An 18832-nucleotide genomic window follows, 5' to 3' on the forward strand; every position below is an offset into this window, starting at 1 on the left:
GATACTATCTTTCTTTGACCGGCACCCAGGCGGTTGGCTATTGGGTTAAGAGTGCACTGGTTTGTGGATGTTTATATATATATATATAGATATAGATATATATCATTATATATATCATCATATCATGTAGAGACCTTTCTGTTGTACTGGCCATTAGAATATGTTGGCTCTTTATAACCACATGATAATTAAAATACCAAAAGCTGCATATTAAACACACTTGTCTTAATTACCAATTTTACCTGTGTAACTTGTACTTAGGCATTTAACTTCAATAAAGATGTCTTTTCACACACACCCTACACAGAATTGCTCCGCCTCTGTTGCCCCTAGCTCCCCTTTTGTAATGGTATGATATGAATAAACTGCAGCACAATAATTTACTCCAGTTATATTAATAATTTTGTTCTTAAAAAACTAGCGTTGACATTTTTGGCATCCTTTTCATTGTGGTATAGTAAGAGGTTAGTACAAAAAAATAATTGGCAGGAAATTGCATATGATGTAATTAGGTGTTTTTGCCAACAACATCAGTTGGTTAAAGTCAGGGAATATTAAAATGGTTCTCCTTGTATTCTAGAAGATGGTTATGCTGCAATTTAGCATTGCATGCATTGTACAATTATAATTAGTTGCACCCTTCTTAGGATCTGCTCATTGGGGGTCTGGGGTGAGGGTAATATTTCACAGTAGACATTTTTAATCCCTCCATAATGGTGGAAAATTCTTTGTGCAAAAATAATGTTATTTTTAACCTTTAAGGTAGCTAAATATTTTAAAAGGGACCTGTCACCCACACACAAGAAAACTTAAAAGTCTCAGCTGTCAATCACATAGGTGGGGCAGGCATTTACTTTCACTTTCCTTTCTGCAATTCCTAGGTGTCACTGACCTGATCCCGTCCCCTCTCTCCTCACAATCTTATTATGTGGCCAGTGCATGGGCATGTACATCAGATGCCCCATTCTGGCAAATAAACAAGATTTGGCATCATCCAAACTTAATATACTTACTATAATATTAAGAAACATGTCCACAAAATGGCACCTGCCTGCATAATGTGATTGTGAATTCCAAGACTAAAAAAACAATATTTAAACAATGCTTATAGTGTAAGTGACGTTTATTTTCCTTGACTAACATTATAAAATAGGATTTGGAATTATTTCTTAAGGTGACATGTGCCTTGATTCCCAAAAACTGTATTTCATTTGTGCAATGGCAAAATGGTTTTCATTAAATTACACCATTACATTTAATATTTCATAGTCTGTTTTCTGCAAATGATGCCTGCCCAAACTCCTGGCTTTGCTACATCAAAATCCCTGCAATGGTGAAAAAAATGACTGTGTCAGAAAGAGTCCCTGCTGTGACAAACTTCTCACTGTACAACAAATTATTCCAAGATTGATGCAAGATTGACAAAAGCTGCTTCCTCAGTCCCTCTAGACCAAGACTGCAGCTTTTTGGGCTCAAGAAGTGAATCTTTATGAGTTCCTCATCCATCAGTCCTCTTTAAGCACCAGTCTACTGCCATTGACTCACTACCATTTGGCCCAGAGCATGGATGGTCAAATCATGCCCAATTCCACTCATTTGTCAACTTGCAATAATAATTTTCTAAACATAGCTATTATTTGCCCCTGATTTCCTGTATAAGTCCCTGGTTTGGACTTTTTGTCCCTAAAAAAAACTCTACTTGAAAAAATGACCAACTGCACAGAAGAATTTTAGTGATCTTATTCTTATGGCCAGAAATTAGTGTCTGCGCCTGCTTTTACTTAACATTTAGTTAAATATGCACATACCTACACAACACGCCTATTTTTCATGATGTGTAGGGCAGTACATTATACCCGGTTTTAGCATATTATGCGATCATCTGCACAAATTATGTTATGACAGAAATATAGAAAAGGCTGACAGTTTTGCAATAAATTGAGGAAGACTGATGTGTAACATAAAAAAGCACTGCTTTACTTTAAAAGTTATAAACACATGGAATAAACTCCCAGTAAACTCACTAAAACATTAAAAGAAGAATTCATATGTTAAGGCGTTGAGGCAATTACACAGACCTAAAAATGAAAATAACAAAAAAAATAACTAGGATTTTAAAGGGTAGGGGGTAGAATGGAGAATTTTTTTTTAGGCACATTCTTGTTTCTACGTGTGCTGTTTATTTGATGGTATGGGCAGATGTTCTTCTCTAAAAAAAATAAAAAAATAAAACTTCTGGTCAGCTGGATGCCATAAAGCAAAGAGAGGGCTAAGAAGCCACATCAGACAGTGAGGGTTGCATGGCGGCCAGCTAGATAACTGTATTTCAACCAAGGAGATGTCACATTGATGCTTCGATCACTGTGTGACTAGATGATTCCCAGCTGTTTCCATCTCCTCTTTTCTTTCCCACGCTCCTACTTTATAAAACTGTGTCCTGGAGGGACATTTATAGTCCCTTGTACCCGTGACTGTCCTTTCTTCTTGTGCCTGTTCCCTGTCCTATTACCTTCACCCTACCAGAGGCCCTGCAGTTTAATCAAGGATGAACTGATCATTAAGAGTACAAAAAAGGCAAAAGAAGATTTATAAAGAATCTGGGACAGAGATATCGGAATGGTAGAGACACAAAGGAGTAGGAAGTATGCAGTGAAAGCAGCCCAGTCCCTCCCCTCCTTCCATATAAACACATTCTGAGCTTTTAATAGAGGCCTGGAGCTATGCTTGGCAGTTTATCTTCCATATGAGCACAGAACTGCATTTTGTGTCTGAAGTTTGTGTGTGTCTCTGTGAGGTAGAGATACAGTACAAAGTAAATAATTATAAATTATGTATACCCACTTGCCCCAGTTCTGTACATTTATAAATTTATGTGGTTGGATATCAGAATGTCTATGTGATGATCTGTGGTACGTACATGTGTGTAGGACAACATTCCAGGAAATAAATGTACTGGAACTGGCAGTTTTTCCTATGTTTGGAACTGACTGGTTGAGTGTTTCGTTGCACTGATATATAAGAGCACACATATTTTAGGATGGCATAATAAATTAGATTATGACTTTCACTTATTAAAAGGCAGTCTCTTTAAATGAGTCAATCTACTAATGAGTGAAATTTTCATAATTGCAGTTGTGTTAATGCAGTAAATGCGGTCTGTCCTTGCTACACCTGTCAGAAGCTATTCCATAAAGTCTGCCTTGATACATTGCTTTATTTAGTGACATGTCTAATTTCTACAGAAAAGGCAAGGTTGATCCTGGTCATATTGCCACCTGAGGCGGCTTTCAGCAGTGTCGGACTGGCCCACCGGGATACCAGGAAAACTCCCGGTGGGCCCAGGTGTCAGTCGGCCCTCTTGCTTCTAACCATTTAGCCTATTTCATGGTCATTCCCTATTTATTTATGGGACAAATGCTTAATAATGGAAGAATATAGTAAGTAGATATAAAAGACTAGGAGAATAAAGAGGTTGAGTGAGGAGAGGCGGAATAAGAGTTTGGAAAGTGGGCCCACAGTCTAAGGTTTTCTGGTGGGCCCCTGGCATCCCAGTCCAACACTGGCTTTCAGTCTTTTTGCCACCCCTAGTAACTGTTGGAGAGCTGGAAAAGTTGGTGCAGCCCCCTTGAGTAAAGGCCTTGCCAGCTACATGTAGTCCTGTTACATTCATAACAGAGTAACTGTTCATAAACATGTTTTAAACTGTAGGTTGAGTATCCAAACTAACATTCCGTTCACTTTGAAAACTGACAAATTCAAGCAGTGGGGTGAATAAGAATACCCTGGTGAAATATATTGTCAACAAGGCTTATAGTGATTAGTGACTAACAAATAAATTGTGCTGCTCTAATAATGTAATACAGGTTGTCTGGGTCATTGAGCCCTCTGGCCACCCCCTGTGCGCTCACATGTGCACCTTAACTAGCGGTGGGAATGAGAGTCAGAGGTAGTTGGGACAAGGCCCTGGACTTGGGGTAGGTGACAAAAGAGGTACAGTATGTTTCTCCTCCACCACCACCATTGCACCCTAGCATTTCTGTGTTTTTTTCAGCTATTACAGTTTTGTTAATGAAGGTGAATTGCCCTATAAGCTGCAAGCCAGTTTCCCCAAGAGACCTGCTTATCTTAGATTGTTTCAAAAGTATCTTAAGTGCAACTGCTGCATATTCTGGGCTCTCTGTCAAAAGCCAATTAAGTTAGAAACTTTGTATCTTTTTCTGGCTGTTCAATGCAGGAGATCAAAGTGAAAGTTGGGAAATTTGGTAACAAACCCGGGACAGCGGGTTGAGCTGTCAAAATCGGGACTGTCCCATGAAAAACGGGATAGTTGAGAGGTATGCCCTAGGCACATGTCTCTTCTGCCTACCCCTAATTCTGGCACTGTTCTTGGGCATCAGTATTAGAGCATGACAACAGCAGAGTACCATTAGCCTTACTCTCTCAGTAATATGTTCCCCCTTTTTCTCAGTTATGTCCAGAATGAGTGCATGAGTTTCCCAAGTCATCCCAGTACAACTCCCTAGGTATCCAGTAACCTATTCCTAAGTGCTCCAGTTTCTTAACTGGCCCAGGGCTCTACCACAAAACACTCATTCCTTTGGGACATCAGGTTGTCCTTGCTGGGTAACCTGGCTATCTCTCACTCCTAGGGGGTATTCATTAAAACTCAAATTTTTCTCATTATTCTAAAAATAAAAATTCAACTGCCATCCCAAATTGGACACGCGGGAAAAGTCTCGACAAAATTGTTCAACTATACCAATCAACCCAAACCCCTTGAAAATCTTGAAAGGAGACATACAGTATAGGATAAATGAAAAAACCCTAATTTCGTAGGCAATTATGAGTAATATATGGTGTTGCTTTTACATGGTGCTAAACATTATTATCTTTAAAAATAGCCCCTTTATTGAACATCCCTATGGATGTTCTCTGGTCCCTGTCTGTGTTTCAAATGAGGGATGGGCGAGTCCTAACGGTCCCTGCCAGAAGCACAGTAGGAGGGGGACAGCCAATCACAGCTCTGCAGTCACACAAGCACAGACAGACTTCAGTTCCCTATCAGGTCCTGCTAGCTGCTGATTGGTTCCGCTGCCGGCTCCCCTGCACAGCCTGGGAATTCAGGGAGCAGAAAGTGGAAGGGAGGGTTTATTAGGGTTTTTGCAGAAATATTCAATAAATCAGCCTGAAACACTACTTTTTTAAGCACTATATCTATCTATATCTAAATGAGTATAAAGCACTGGTACATTCTTATTTTTTGCACAAAATGTCTCCTTGAAGGCAAAAAACATCTAAAAATTTTAAAAAGTACATCTGCCATTGACTTTTACACGACTTTGACAAGTTTTAACTGGAGTATTTTCAGATTAGTATTTTTAGCAGCTTGGAGAATAATAAATCTTGAAGAATTCTAGGGGTTTTTTTCACGTTAAAAATGTTAAATTTTTCCCACTTAAAAACTCTACCAGCAAAATTTGAGGCTTAAAGGGGACCCGTCACCCAAAAAAATTATTCAAATTCCTATTTTATCACATTAGTCAAGCAAAATGAACTTTAATTACACTATATCAATTATTTGAATCTTGCATCCTTCAGTCTGGGATTTCAAAATGATAGCAAACAGGCAGCAGCCATTTTGTAGACACTGTTATTAAGACAAGCCTTGTATCATCTCAGAATCTTGTTTGTGCACCAGAATGGGAGACCCGATGTCCATCCCCATGCCCTGGCTACACAATTAAATGGTTAAGAGAACGGGGGAATGTGGGGAGAGCAGTGACATCTAGAAAGTGCTGAATGGAAAGTAATTGTCTGCCCCGCCTCTATGCCACGGGCATAGAGGAGTGGCGACAATATTTGATTGACAGCTGAGATTTTTAAATGAGCTTACAACAGCTATGAATGCTTTATTAAAAAATAGAAATTGGATTTCATGTTTAATTTGAAAAGGACTTTTATTATACAGATTTTTGTGTCTGGGTGACAGGTCCACTTTAAAGAGATACTGTCAAGGGAAAAAAAAATTTTTCAAAACGAATCAGTTAATAGTGCCGCTCCAGCAGAATTCTGTACTGAAATCCATTTCTCAAAAGAGCAAACAGATTTTTTTATATTCAATTTTGAAATCTGCCCCTGGTCGTGTGACTTGTGCCTTGCACTTAAGAAGAGAAATGCTTTCTGGCAGGCTGCTGTTTTTCCTTCTCAATGTAACTGAATGTGTCTCAGTGGGACATGGGTTTTTACTATTGAGTGTTGTTCTTAGATCTACCAGGCAGCTGTTATCTTGTGTTAGGGAGCTGTTATCTGGTTACCTTCCCATTGTTCTTTTGTTTGGCTGCTGGGGGGAAAAAGGAAGGGGGTGATATCATGTCTAGCCCCATGTCAGATTTCAAAATTGAATAAAAAAAAAATCTGTTTGCTATTTTGAGAAATGGATTTCAGTGCAGAATTCTGCTGGAGCAGCTCTATTAACTGATTCATTTTGAAAAAAATGTTTTTCCCCATGACAGTATCCGTTTAATAAATAGGCCCCCTAGAGTAAGGTGACATAATTATCCCACTAAGTTTCTAGCCCTAACAAGGTACATCATCCCACCTGGTCTGGTTCTGTGCAAGTCTGTACTGCCTGCTGATGACCTTAAGTCAAAGGGGAAGTTCCTGGCTTCTGCACTCCCTTATATAGACTCCTGTAGGAAACTCTCTACAGACCAACCCTTTAGGGTTGGTGCCACCTGCTGGGTAACTTGAATATTGCCTAACTATATACATTTCAAATTAAAGGGGTTGTTCACCTTTGAGTTAACTTGTAGTATGGCGTAGAGAGTGATTTATTTTGTATTATTTGTGGTTTTTGAGTTATTTAGCTTTTTATTTAGCAGCTCTGAATTTCAATTTTTGAAATCTGCAATTTTAATTTTTTTGAAATCCAGATTACCCTGAATAATAGACTGGAATATGAATAGCAGAGGGCCTAAATAGATAAATGCATGATTAATAGTAGCAATAGCAATACAACTGTAGCCTTACAGTGCATTTTTGTCATTTTATATGGGGTCAGTGACCCCCATTTGAAAGCTGGAAAAAGTTAGAAGACAGCAAATTATTCAAAAACTGAAGACCAATTGAAAAGCTGTTTAGAATTTGCCATTCTATAACATACTACAAGTTTACGTAAAGGTAAACCAGCCCTTGAAAATAAATTTGACCTCCTTTCACTCTGCCCCTTTGGAAATCAGATACGTCCTTGTAACTATCTCTCATCCACTTACGTGTCACATTTTCTCCATCTATCATCATCTTACTGCTTTATCCTATCTATCATATCTCTACAATTCAAATTTCTTCTCTTAATCACCATTTTCCTTTTCCTTTTACATGATATTGAAATAACATTTACGCCCTACTCTTATCTGACACATCATATCAGTTCACAACATCTTCAACAGCCTCCCATGAAGTCAAAGCACAATGTCAGCTGCAAATAAAAAGCAGGTTAACTCATCCTATCACTTTAACTCTACCTTATCTAACTACAAAATATATTTTGGCATATTTTTTAAACTATTGCACAATTACTTACTTACTTTTATTCAACAAGCCTCTGCTCTCCTAGCAGCCTCAGGTCTCCCTCCTTGCAACCCACTGTAGCATTACCAACACTTTGGCTACCAGCCCTCTCTCTCATTCCACAAACTCTGGGCCGCTCTACTTCCATCAGTACACAGTGTCTCTCTCCTAGATTCTGGGTTTCTCTAGCGCTGCTCATTGACATCGTTCACGGGGGTTTGGCATTCATGCTTACTTTTGGTGCCTTCTGCCCCATTGGCCCCCTTTCTCTCTCTAGTCACCTGGTTGGTATAGTAACCGCTGATCCCTAAGCAGTGGGTTGAATTGGGTTATACAAAGTGGAGGGATATAATCTACACCTCATTTAGTGGCAAGAAAATAAGACCTGCACACAATAATAAGCTTCACCCACTTTAAAGCAAAGCCATTTTTGTATTCCATAGTTATTAACAATAACTCAGTCCAAGTGGAAAAAGTAGCAACCAACCTGGAAAAAGTTTTGTGATAAGGAATGGTGTTATTTTTACTTAGATCCATAGTTGGTACAAATGTGACATTTTGATTGCTGACGGACTGTGTTTTGCTAGTTATTTGTACTTCAGCAACACCACTGCTATTTGCACCTCAAATATGCTAGTAATCATAGAATCAGCATTAACCAAAAATACTACTAACCACAGTAGAAAATGGACGTCATTAACCTCAGAAAGGCCAATAATCATCCTAGAAAATGAACAGTCAGCATTAACCCAGAAGTCACTGCAGTAGAGGTTCAGGATCTATATTGTAGTAATGATTTTTAGGCATTCAAAGTTGTCACAGGAGTTTCCCATCTTGGATTTTGTTGGGAGTGTCTGCAGGATGCACATGCTCAATGGGCATAGAGCAGCGGTTGAAAAACTAACTGAGGAGTCATGATAAAACATCAAGCAGAAAAGGAGGTTGCCCTAAGATCAGTAGGTGACAGCAGCACAGAGCATGTGTATTGAATCAGCACACATTAAGATGAGGAACAACATTTTTGCCTTATTTCTTTAGCTAAGCTTTAGTTCTCCTTTAACATATATTGTGGCAGGTCTGTGTTGAGGAGGATTCTGTATATGGTATAATTTACTCTGTAAGTGGAGCAAAATAGAATGCACTAAGAGTCTAACTGTGGTAAAAGATCAACAGAGAAATAATAATTTTCTTTGTTTTGTGTCGTATACATTTCTGCTGTATGTTACTCACTTTCTCAATTATTTTCTTCTGTGATCCCACTTTTCTGCAGAAAGGGTGAACATGAAGAGCATTTGTATTGTGGTTACAACTGGCCAGCATATTTGCACTTAGTTATCAGCTGGGTAATAGCTAATGACAGGGGATATTAATGTAATGGTTTTTCTAACTATGGATGTTAATGGAAAATTTGTAACTCATCTTTTTTTTCTGTTGGACACTGGTTATTAACTCCTCTCCCTTACTGTTCCCCCAGCTCTCAGGATATCACGAGAAACCAATTACGCTTCAAATGTTTATTGGCACGTCAGATGAACGCAACCTCAGACCCCATGCATTTTACCAGGTTCACAGAATCACTGGTAAAATGGTGGCAACGCCAAGTTACGAAGCTCTGGTGGGAAGTACCAAAGTACTAGAGATGTCGCTTCTCCCTGAGAACAACATGTGTGCCAAGTAAGCAGGATGTTGTATTGTATATTTTCATGCAGAACAATTGCGTGGGACCTAAAAAGGTTTAGTTTGCCCATGTGTAGTTGGCAATGAGCAGTGTCATAAAGGAACAAGAGAAAACCAGTATAGGTATGAGACCAGTTATCCAGATTGTCCTGGGGCTTTCTGAATAAGAGATCTTTCCATAATTTGGATTTTCACACTTTAAGTCTACTAGAAAATCATGTAAACATTAAATAAACCCAATAGGCTGGTTCTGCTTCCAATAAGGATTAATTATATCTTAGTTTGGATCAAGTACAAGCTACTGTTTTATTATTACAGAGAAACAGGATATCATTTTTAAACATTTGGATTATTTGGATAAAATGCAGTTTATGGGAGCCAGCCTTCCTGTAATTCGTAGTGTTCCAGATAACGGGTTTCCAGATAACATATCCAATACCTGTGTAAATCTTCAGCATTGTCATTAGAACAGATTAGTTAGGACAAAACCAGTATGCTCTTACACTTCACTAACAGACTTTTCTAAATGATTAGCTGCCCCCTCTCTTTCCTTGCTGCAAAAATAAACTTCACCTTATACTGACCTACAGCCATTGGTTGTAAAAGCATAAAAGATGCATTTGTCCCTTCTGCATGAATAACAGACCTAGTTGCTGATTTGCCCACTATGCGGGTACTACCAAAAGGATAAGGAAGCCACATTAGACATCAGGATTCTTAGGCTCGAGCATTAATGAATCAGCCCGAATGTAAAGTCAATCCTTGTTTGGCCTGGGAGTATTTCTAGCCATTGGGGATTAACATTCTCATAGATTAATCACATCAACTGTTCTAGGTAAAATGGGGTCATCATTTGTTAGTGGCAAATACAGTGCAACCTGCTAAGTATATCCCACAACTTAATGTTAGCCTTTCTCCTTCTGCAAAAAATTATTATGGACTAGAATAACTGAAAATGTGCATGCTCATCCTTCAGGCATAAAAAACTATGATATAAGAGAGATAGGTGTAACATTTTTTCCTTCATTTTCAGTTTAATGGGGAAAATGTAATAAATGTAAAAAATTGGCGGATTTTATAAATGCAGTGGCAGGCTCTAAAAATTACATTTGCGCACAGGAAAAATTTTTGAGCAATGCATGCCTCCATTAGCCCTTAGAAATTTCTCAAAAGTATAGACAGCATATATATGATAATTTTGGGAAGATATGTGTATAGCATTAATTTGGTAATAAACGTTATTAGGACAAAGGATGGATAATTGTGTGTTGTTGATTCAGTATAGACTGTGCTGGTATCCTGAAGCTTCGAAATTCTGACATTGAGCTTAGAAAAGGGGAAACAGACATCGGTCGGAAGAACACCCGGGTCAAACTTGTGTTTCGGGTACATGTTCCACAAGGAGCTGGCAAAGGAATTTCATTGCAGGTGGCCTCCATACCTATAGAATGCTGTAAGTAAACCTTGGAGGGCATATTCTGTGTTGTCAGCGTTAAAGCTCCATTATGCCTGCAGACAAATATGCTTTTGATTGTACAGAACAGGATTTACTGGGCATTAAAGGAGAACTAAACCCTTAAAATTAATATAGCAGCAATGATCCAGAACTTTAAACTTGTCGCAGGGGTCACCATCTTGGAAAGTGTCTGGCGACACTCACATGCTCAGTGGGCTCTAAGCAGCTGAGCTTAGGGGTCATTGCAAATTATCAAGCAGAAAATGAGATTGTAGTATAAGCTGATGCTACAAGGCTGATTAAATTCTGGTATTAGTTGCTCTGATTTCTGTGCTGCCATATAGTAATTATCTGTATTAATTACTAATCAGCCTTCTATTGTGACATTTATAGTGTATGTGTACTGTATATTTCAAGTCAGTCCCTGAGCTCAGTAACTAATAGCAGAAGATGGGAGTTATTGGGGCAACTTTAGAGACACAGATCTTTGCTGCTTAAGGGCTGTGGTTGCCTTAGGCTGGTACAGAAGTCCAAAACATAATGTACAACATTTCTGGCCTAGTTCTTCTCCTTTAAAGAGTAAATGGGAATAACTGATTCTTTAGCAAAGGCACATTATACTTACGGGTTTGTGACGACATGTTCACTAACATCACTAGGTGGACGTGACCCGGAAGTATAATGCACAACTGAATACAGAGGTTTGGCATTCAATCTAATAGGGTATTTATACCTTTGATAATCCTTTTGCACATCAGAATTCCCCTTGACAAAGACTATTACGATGATACATTGCCAAATGTATCTGCTTCTTGTTGCTTTTTCTGCCTTGGATACACATTTGGGTGGTATGTATTGTTATCTAATAGGATTGAATTGATCCATTTATGCACATATGTTTATGACAAACCATTTCTTTGTTCGATATACTGTGTATTGCCTTTATATAAAGTCATTTTTCTTTGTGATACCACCTTGTGTTTTAAATGTATTTGAGTGTGCCCACAATATGTAAATACTCTGTATGGGGGGTACTTTTGGGCTGTTTGCACCTTTTATAGCATTTTGTATATATCTAAATTTATTTGTATATGTGTGCCCTCTATTGTAGTACTTTGGTTTAATTTTATACAGAACTGAGTCCTGGGTAATTTGTCTGTCTCTGTACTGCCTAACTGGGGCACTGTATAGTAAATGTAAATAATGTGCCCTTGTGTTCATGCAGTTTTTCTCTCATTCTCAGCCCAGCGCTCAGCCCAGGAGCTCCCCCAGGTGGAGAACTACAGTCTTAGTGCATGCTCAGTGAATGGCCGGGAAGAACTGTTGATCTGTGGCTCCAACTTTCTTTCTGACTCTAAGGTTAACTTCCTAGAAAAAGGTCCAGGTAAGTTACTATGCTACAGTATAAGTGACATAGTTTGGCTAATAACATAATAATTTTAGAACAGAATTTAGTTTTTAACTGGCCACCTAATTGTTTATGCCTGTGTATCTGGGTGATACCGTACATTTTGTCCCTGGGCAGAAATATAAAACATTATAGCAAAAATATATATTTTTTACACATCTGATTGCAAAGGTCCAATGGTTCTTAGACCCAGCGTCGCCTCCAAATTGTATGAAAGACAAAAAAAGATATGCATGAACTTTTAGATGCAGATTATGTGTGATTATGTTTTTCCTTTACTGTCAATAGATGGAAAGTTACAATGGGAAGAAGAAGCAAAGGTTAACAGACTAAAGAGCAATGAGGTAAATGTACATCTGTGTAGCACCTTTGCTGGTTTAACAATTACTAGGGACACTGTTTTGGTTCAAGGGGATCTATAGAAAAAAAAGTGTGCTTGCATTCCTACTATAGAGCAAAATAAACCACCATATATAATATACTTTAGCTGATTCTCTACCATTTTAAAACGAAATGCCTTTAATTTGTTTTGTCATTTGCTTGGCAGTTACAGAAATGCTTGTTTGTTTCCTGTTGGCTGCTTTTAGCTCAGTGGACAGGGTGCCACTAACCCTCTTGCAATAGGATATTAGCACCGTTCTTTATTTAACATGCAGGGAAAAAATAGCTATAATATAATAACTGGTATACTCTAATGTGTTTATTTACAGTCCTTGTTGTCCGTGCAAGTTCCGGAATACTGTAATAAGGAGATAACACGACCTTTGCAAGTCTATTTTTACATCTCTAATGGGCGCAGGAAGAGGAGTCCCATGCAGAGTTTTCGATACTTACCCAGTGAGTACAAAGTGTCTTTTGCTATACCTAATCAGAGTGGGTCCCACCAAGATTTTAATCAAGAACTGAAATGTTGACAAACAGTTAAGAGCACACATGTTCCCTTCACTAAAAGCCAAGTAGGAAACTGCCCCAAGACGCATATACTGCTTCAAATGCCTGTACCACAGTGCAACCTAGTTTATGGGTGGAATAATAAGCAACTTTACGCATTGCTTTCAACTGATATTAGTGCAGTAATGCCACAAAATATAGAAGGGTGCTAATGAATTCCCAGTAACCCATACATTATAGCAGATTATCTATCACTGATTGTGCATTTTATGATTTATTTTCCTTCAAGTAGAGCTGTAAAATCTATTTACCATACGATACCTTAAATCGTATACACATTTCCTTATTGCTTCGTTTTTTATATTCTTCACATACAAGGGGTCATTTAGGGGCTGATTCACTATGGGTCGAATATCGAGGGTATTCGACTAGGAATTGAAATCCTTCGAGTTCGAATATCGAAGTCGAAGGATTTAGCGCAAATTCTGCGATTGTACGATCGAAGGATTATTCCTTCGATCGAACGATTCGAAGGATTTAAATCCAACGATCTTAGGAATATCCTTCGATGAAAAAAACTTAGGCAAGCCTATGGGGACCTTCCCCATAGGCTAACATTGACTTTGGTAGCTTTTATCTGCCGAACTAGGGGGTCGAATTTTTTTTAAAGAGACAGTACTTCGACTATCGAATGGTCGAATAGTCAAACGATTTTTACTTCGAATCCTTCGATTCGAAGTCGTAGTTGAAGGTCGAAGTAGCCCATTCGATGGTCGAAGTAGCCCAAAAAATACTTCGAAATTCGAAGTTTTTTTACTTCGAATCCTTCACTCGAATTTAGTGGCCCCTTGGTCTGGGTTGCTGGTCTGTGCACTGGAGCTGGATCAGAAATCTGGCAAGGACAGGGCCATTATGTAGACTGTGGCTCCTGATGCTCCGTAACTTGTGCATGTAAATGATGTGCAAAATATGGGGTGTGGGGGGGGGAGGACCGTTCAGCTGTGAAATAACTTTCCTAAAGTGCGGGTACACTAAACTGTTTATTAGAGAAAGGGTTGGGTGCCTCATTACAAAGTGAGAAAATACAGAGTTACTAATAATACCTCCTATTATTATGGTGATCTAGTGATGGTCATTCTGCCTTCCTCTGAATCAGACATCATGTAAAAATGAATGACCTGGGGGAATAACTGAATTTGATGGAATAACTATATATATATTTATGGAATAACTATATAAACTATGGAACACATGGAACATAATACAAAACAGTGCATGCTCTCTACTTTTATTCATAACAAAGGGATGTAAACCAAACATAAACCGAGCTTGTCATAATCAGTAGGGCTCATTTTCTTTGCAAATCTAGTTAGAGTTGCATTAAACAATAGTAACCGGTCAATTATTATTATTGGTGCAAATTGGCTCAGCAGTGTTGTAACCATTTGTTTTCCCTTTTCTAACTGAACTAAAAGATGATGCTGAATTAAATGATCCCTGGTAGCTCCTGGTTGCTGCATTGGTTTACATTTTCACATATGCTCAAAAACACAGTATTGATCTCACACAGTACTGCACATAACCTGTATCTTTATTTGTATATTTTTGTGATCACATTATTAATTTTTGTCTTCTAAAACTTTTCCCTCTGTCATATTCATCCCCCTTTTACTCTTTTCCTTAAATGCTTTCAGTTATTTTTAAGGCAGAGACATTGCCGGAATTAGCTCTACACAGGTTCCCCTCTTCCTCTCTGACTAATTCATGTCACCTTTCAGTAGATTCAGGGCAGATGGAACTTAGCACTTCCTTTTTGCCTCCATTGCAATCTAACTTGGGGGATACCCCTATGGAGGTCTCACCATATTACACATCTCCACATTCAGAGCATTTTTATCCAGGTGACTCAGACTGTGCAGTTGGCAGCAGCTCTTTCATGGGATGCTATTTTGATCCTCCGGTACCTACAGATTTTAAATGTCCTCCATCATATCCTGAGAATGGGTGTGATGTGTCACTGTCATTGCCTTTCCACTCTAACTCCAATCCTGCTCTCCCTCCCAGTCCTGTTCCTTGGTCTCCACAACCCTGTTCATCCCATTCTGCATGTGGCTCTACATTTGGGGGTCCTTTGTTACCCCACTTAACTCAACCCAGCAAATTGAATGAAAGACTTGCTGTGTCACAGGAAGATTACTCAGCCTCTCCAAACCTTCCAGCCTTAGAATTTGATACCACTGCCCATCCTTTCTCATCCACTTATCAACCCTTTACAGCCTGTGCCCCTCCGTCTTATACCACTTTGGGTGATGGGGAGAGGTTGGGCCCAACACAAACTGTTGAGTCTTCTACTATTCCAATAGTGAGCAGAGTAGATCAGTGCACTCCAGTCCAACAGTTTCCTTCAAACTCTATCCCAGATCACCAAACCAATCACTTAAATTTACAGGTACAGAAAGGCAGAGCAGTAGTTCAGACAGTATTTGCAGCTGCATCTCCAGGTTTGCCCCCGTCAGAAGAGGCATCTCCACCCCAAGCATTTGCTCCTACTTTCCATAACTTATCCTCTTGTCGAGCTTCTTCACTCACTTCCCTCTGTCCCTCTTCACATCCTTCTCCCTTCTCATCCCCTTCATCCCCTTCTATATCCATCAATCCTAATCAAAGTTCAGAGCTGAATCGAGATGGTACTCATGCCTTATCTCCAAACAAGAAAGAGGGTGATGCCTGTTTCAACCAGCTTTCCAAAGATTACCCAAAGTCAACAAACAGCACAGAAAAAGACAAGGCAAAAGAGGATGGGCAAGAGTTTGAAAGAACATTTCATCCCATACCTATCCAGGGGATCACACTGGAAGAAGGTACGTTTATAATTATTATTAGTGATGGGCGAATTCGCGAAACGGCGCCGGCGTCTCGTTTTTGACGCCGGCGCCCGTTTTTGACGCCGGCGCACGTTTTCCGAAAAAAATTTTTTTGACGCCAGCGAATTTTTTCCGCGAATTTTCGCGGGAGTTTCGCGAATTTATTCGCTGGCGGCGAATCGCGCAAATTCGCCGCGAATTCGCGTCTGGCGAATAAATTCGCCCATCACTAATTATTATCCTTTATTTATACAACGCAGACATATTCATACAAAGATTATACATGCTATAACTTAAGCAAATACCTGCTAGATATTATGTTAATACTATCACAGATAGATAATTGATTTTCTGCACTATAATAGAGTTAATAAAATAACTATTCACTTAATTAAAAGCCCAGGTCAGCAATGTTCTCTGAGGTCTGTTATAACACATAATATAGTCATCAGCACGTAGCATCCAGGCTGAAGACAGCAGAAGACTGATTCCTGGACAGAAGAATTCTTGAACAAGCAAAAAGGGAAAAATCAGTGCAAGAGGGGGTGTCATGCTGCATCTATCTATGGCATAAAGAATGAGCAAATAGCCCCATTACGGGCAACTGCACTGGTGCAATTTAGCATATAGCGTTCTCAGCTGTTTAAGCCTTTGAGGGCTAAGGCACTTTTAGGGAGAACTGTGATGGCCAATTGCATCCAATATGTTAATGGGCACAGCCTGAATGTGGTAGTTATTGATGCTCTGCTTAAAAATTACGTCTATACGTGATTCTTTAGGTTCAAGCCCACTTTGCACTTTGCAGGCCACTTTGCAGGCCGCATTAGATATCTTTGAATTACCACCAGACTGAAAGTGGCAGTAGCTTCGGGGTTTCCTTCTGTCAGTATATTTGTGTGCAATTCAGAACAGGAGACAGGACAGACTCAAAAGTGCCAAGCTTAACTTTACAAAAGTTCAAGGAGCATGTTAGATTCAAGTTGAACAACAGCTGCATCCAATTTTGTGCAACTGTGGTGCAGTTGTAACTTAATCCTAATAACTGGGTTACCTTACACTCTGTAAGTTGCAATAGCAGCAGTATAGATAAATCTTAACAATAGCTAGATGTCACCAAACAACATACATCTATTATGTGGAATGAGTGGGGGGGATAAAGAGACTGTAATTTGGATCACTATTCCTTTAGGCTACTACATAAACATTTAAGCATTTAAACCCAATTGGAAAGTTTTGTAACCAAAATGAATGTATACAATTTAGTTCCCATCAAGTACAAGGTAAATTTGTTAGAATTGCTTGCTTAAGTAGGGAAATGGCATTCATGTATTTTGGAACTTTGTAGAATAAGCTTTGAATAACAGATCCTATACATTTGCTTAAAATACAGAATCAAATACATGTTGTTGCTCTTTATAAATACCTTGGTTTCTGGGCTGCCTGTAAATTAGAGAGATTTTGTTTTCCTGATCTAGACAAAACTACTTTGAACTATTAATAACTAAATCAGTTTCCTGCTGACAAAGAGCCTACTTGGGATAACAGCACTGTTATATTGGCACAGAGGTTTTTAATCTCCTGTCTTTCACTCTCTCTTTCAGTGAGTGAGTTTATAGGCGAAGATCTGCACAGTTTTCCAGAGCCGCATCAAGAGGAATAATGCACGGTGGCACCAAACAATACCCCAAATGGTCTTGGCCTTCTCAAGCTACTCAGTCAAAGGAAGGACTGTTTACCGTCATCAACCTTTCCAGAAAATAAATCTACCCTTGGCAGGAAAACCTTCTATATTCTTTTTGAATTGTCTATTAATTCTTCCATGCCCCTAATGCTTAATATTCTGCTGTAGCATATTTAAAAGCAGTATAACTTTTGCATTTCGCATGAGTTTGCAGTATTCACATTTTTGCTCCAAAATATTCTGTTTCTTTACAGCAGAACATTGTTGGAAGGGACATGAGAGTGCTCCATATATTCATGAATATGCAAAGATTTGGTCTTCTGCATCTTTCACTTAACCTGTACCCATTCACAAACTAGTCGGAAGACCTCATTCTTTGAGTGTACTGACTTTGTGGGCAACTGATTCTTGAAGCATAAACCAATGCAACTATATACATCTGTTTTACATTTATGCCTATTGCTGGGTCTGTTACCATAACAGTTCTTTGATATAGCTCCTCCTGTGCATGAGGATTCTCTTTTAGTTAATACAGAGCTGGGATAGCTCTGAACCATTATGAATACATGGGAATGATTTTGACAGCAGTATAATTTCTGCAATAGAAAGGAATATGCAATAAATGATTTATGCAGCAGCTTAGGCAGTCGTAGAACTTCAAGTCCCATTGTCATTAATCAGAATCCAGTTGTACGGATGTCTATCCAGTTCTACGGATGTACAGAGAAGCACATGTTCACCAAATGTGGATTATTATGTATATTTATATATATATATATATGTGTGTGTGTATTATTTGTATTTTTATATATGCCAGTTTGGCCTTTTGTATGTCTATATTTTGCAATGGATTGATTAAAAAGATGGTAAGATATAGTCTTCTCTCCCTGCTTGTGGCCAGTCTGTGATACATGCCATACACTGTCTCTGGTGAAGAATCCTGGAAACAGCAACATCTGTCGCTTTTATTGATGATGTTTTGCTATCTGTGTCAGCATTACCATACCTAATGGCAGCTATAAGAAATTTCTCAAAAGAGAATGCACACAAAGATGGAGAGGTGCAGGGTTGTAACACAGGAGAAGTAAATCCAGGATGAAAGGGGACCCGTTAGGGTTCTAAGTGATGAGCAAGTTCACAATATAATTATGAAACAATGATGTTCCTAAAATTTTAGAGGTACTAAACTGATTTTCTTCTGGAGCCCACCAACACTCTCTGCAGAGAAGGAATGTCAACAAGCTATGCTGCCATACTTTACTGATTCTTAATGAAAAATAAACGAA

The 18832-nt window shown here is 38.8% G+C and overlaps 1 protein-coding gene across 3 annotated transcripts in view; it reads left to right on the forward strand.

Moving 5' to 3' along the window:
- Positions 1 to 18418, forward strand: part of nfatc4.S (nuclear factor of activated T cells 4 S homeolog) — a 39894-nt gene extending 21476 nt beyond the window's left edge. For all 3 annotated transcript variants that reach the window (XM_018243950.2, XM_018243951.2, XM_041580204.1), the window contains exons 4-10: positions 9044 to 9243; positions 10527 to 10699; positions 11946 to 12086; positions 12399 to 12454; positions 12821 to 12947; positions 14696 to 15862; positions 17467 to 18418. In XM_018243950.2, coding sequence (XP_018099439.1) covers positions 9044 to 9243; positions 10527 to 10699; positions 11946 to 12086; positions 12399 to 12454; positions 12821 to 12947; positions 14696 to 15862; positions 17467 to 17525 — 1923 coding nt within the window. In that variant the 3' untranslated portion in view covers positions 17526 to 18418. The remainder of the gene's footprint in view (positions 1 to 9043; positions 9244 to 10526; positions 10700 to 11945; positions 12087 to 12398; positions 12455 to 12820; positions 12948 to 14695; positions 15863 to 17466) is intronic.
- Positions 18419 to 18832: the final 414 nt, after the last annotated feature.

Source organism: Xenopus laevis, chromosome 1S, assembly GCF_017654675.1.
Source record: "Xenopus laevis strain J_2021 chromosome 1S, Xenopus_laevis_v10.1, whole genome shotgun sequence".
Lineage (NCBI taxonomy): Eukaryota > Metazoa > Chordata > Amphibia > Anura > Pipidae > Xenopus > Xenopus laevis.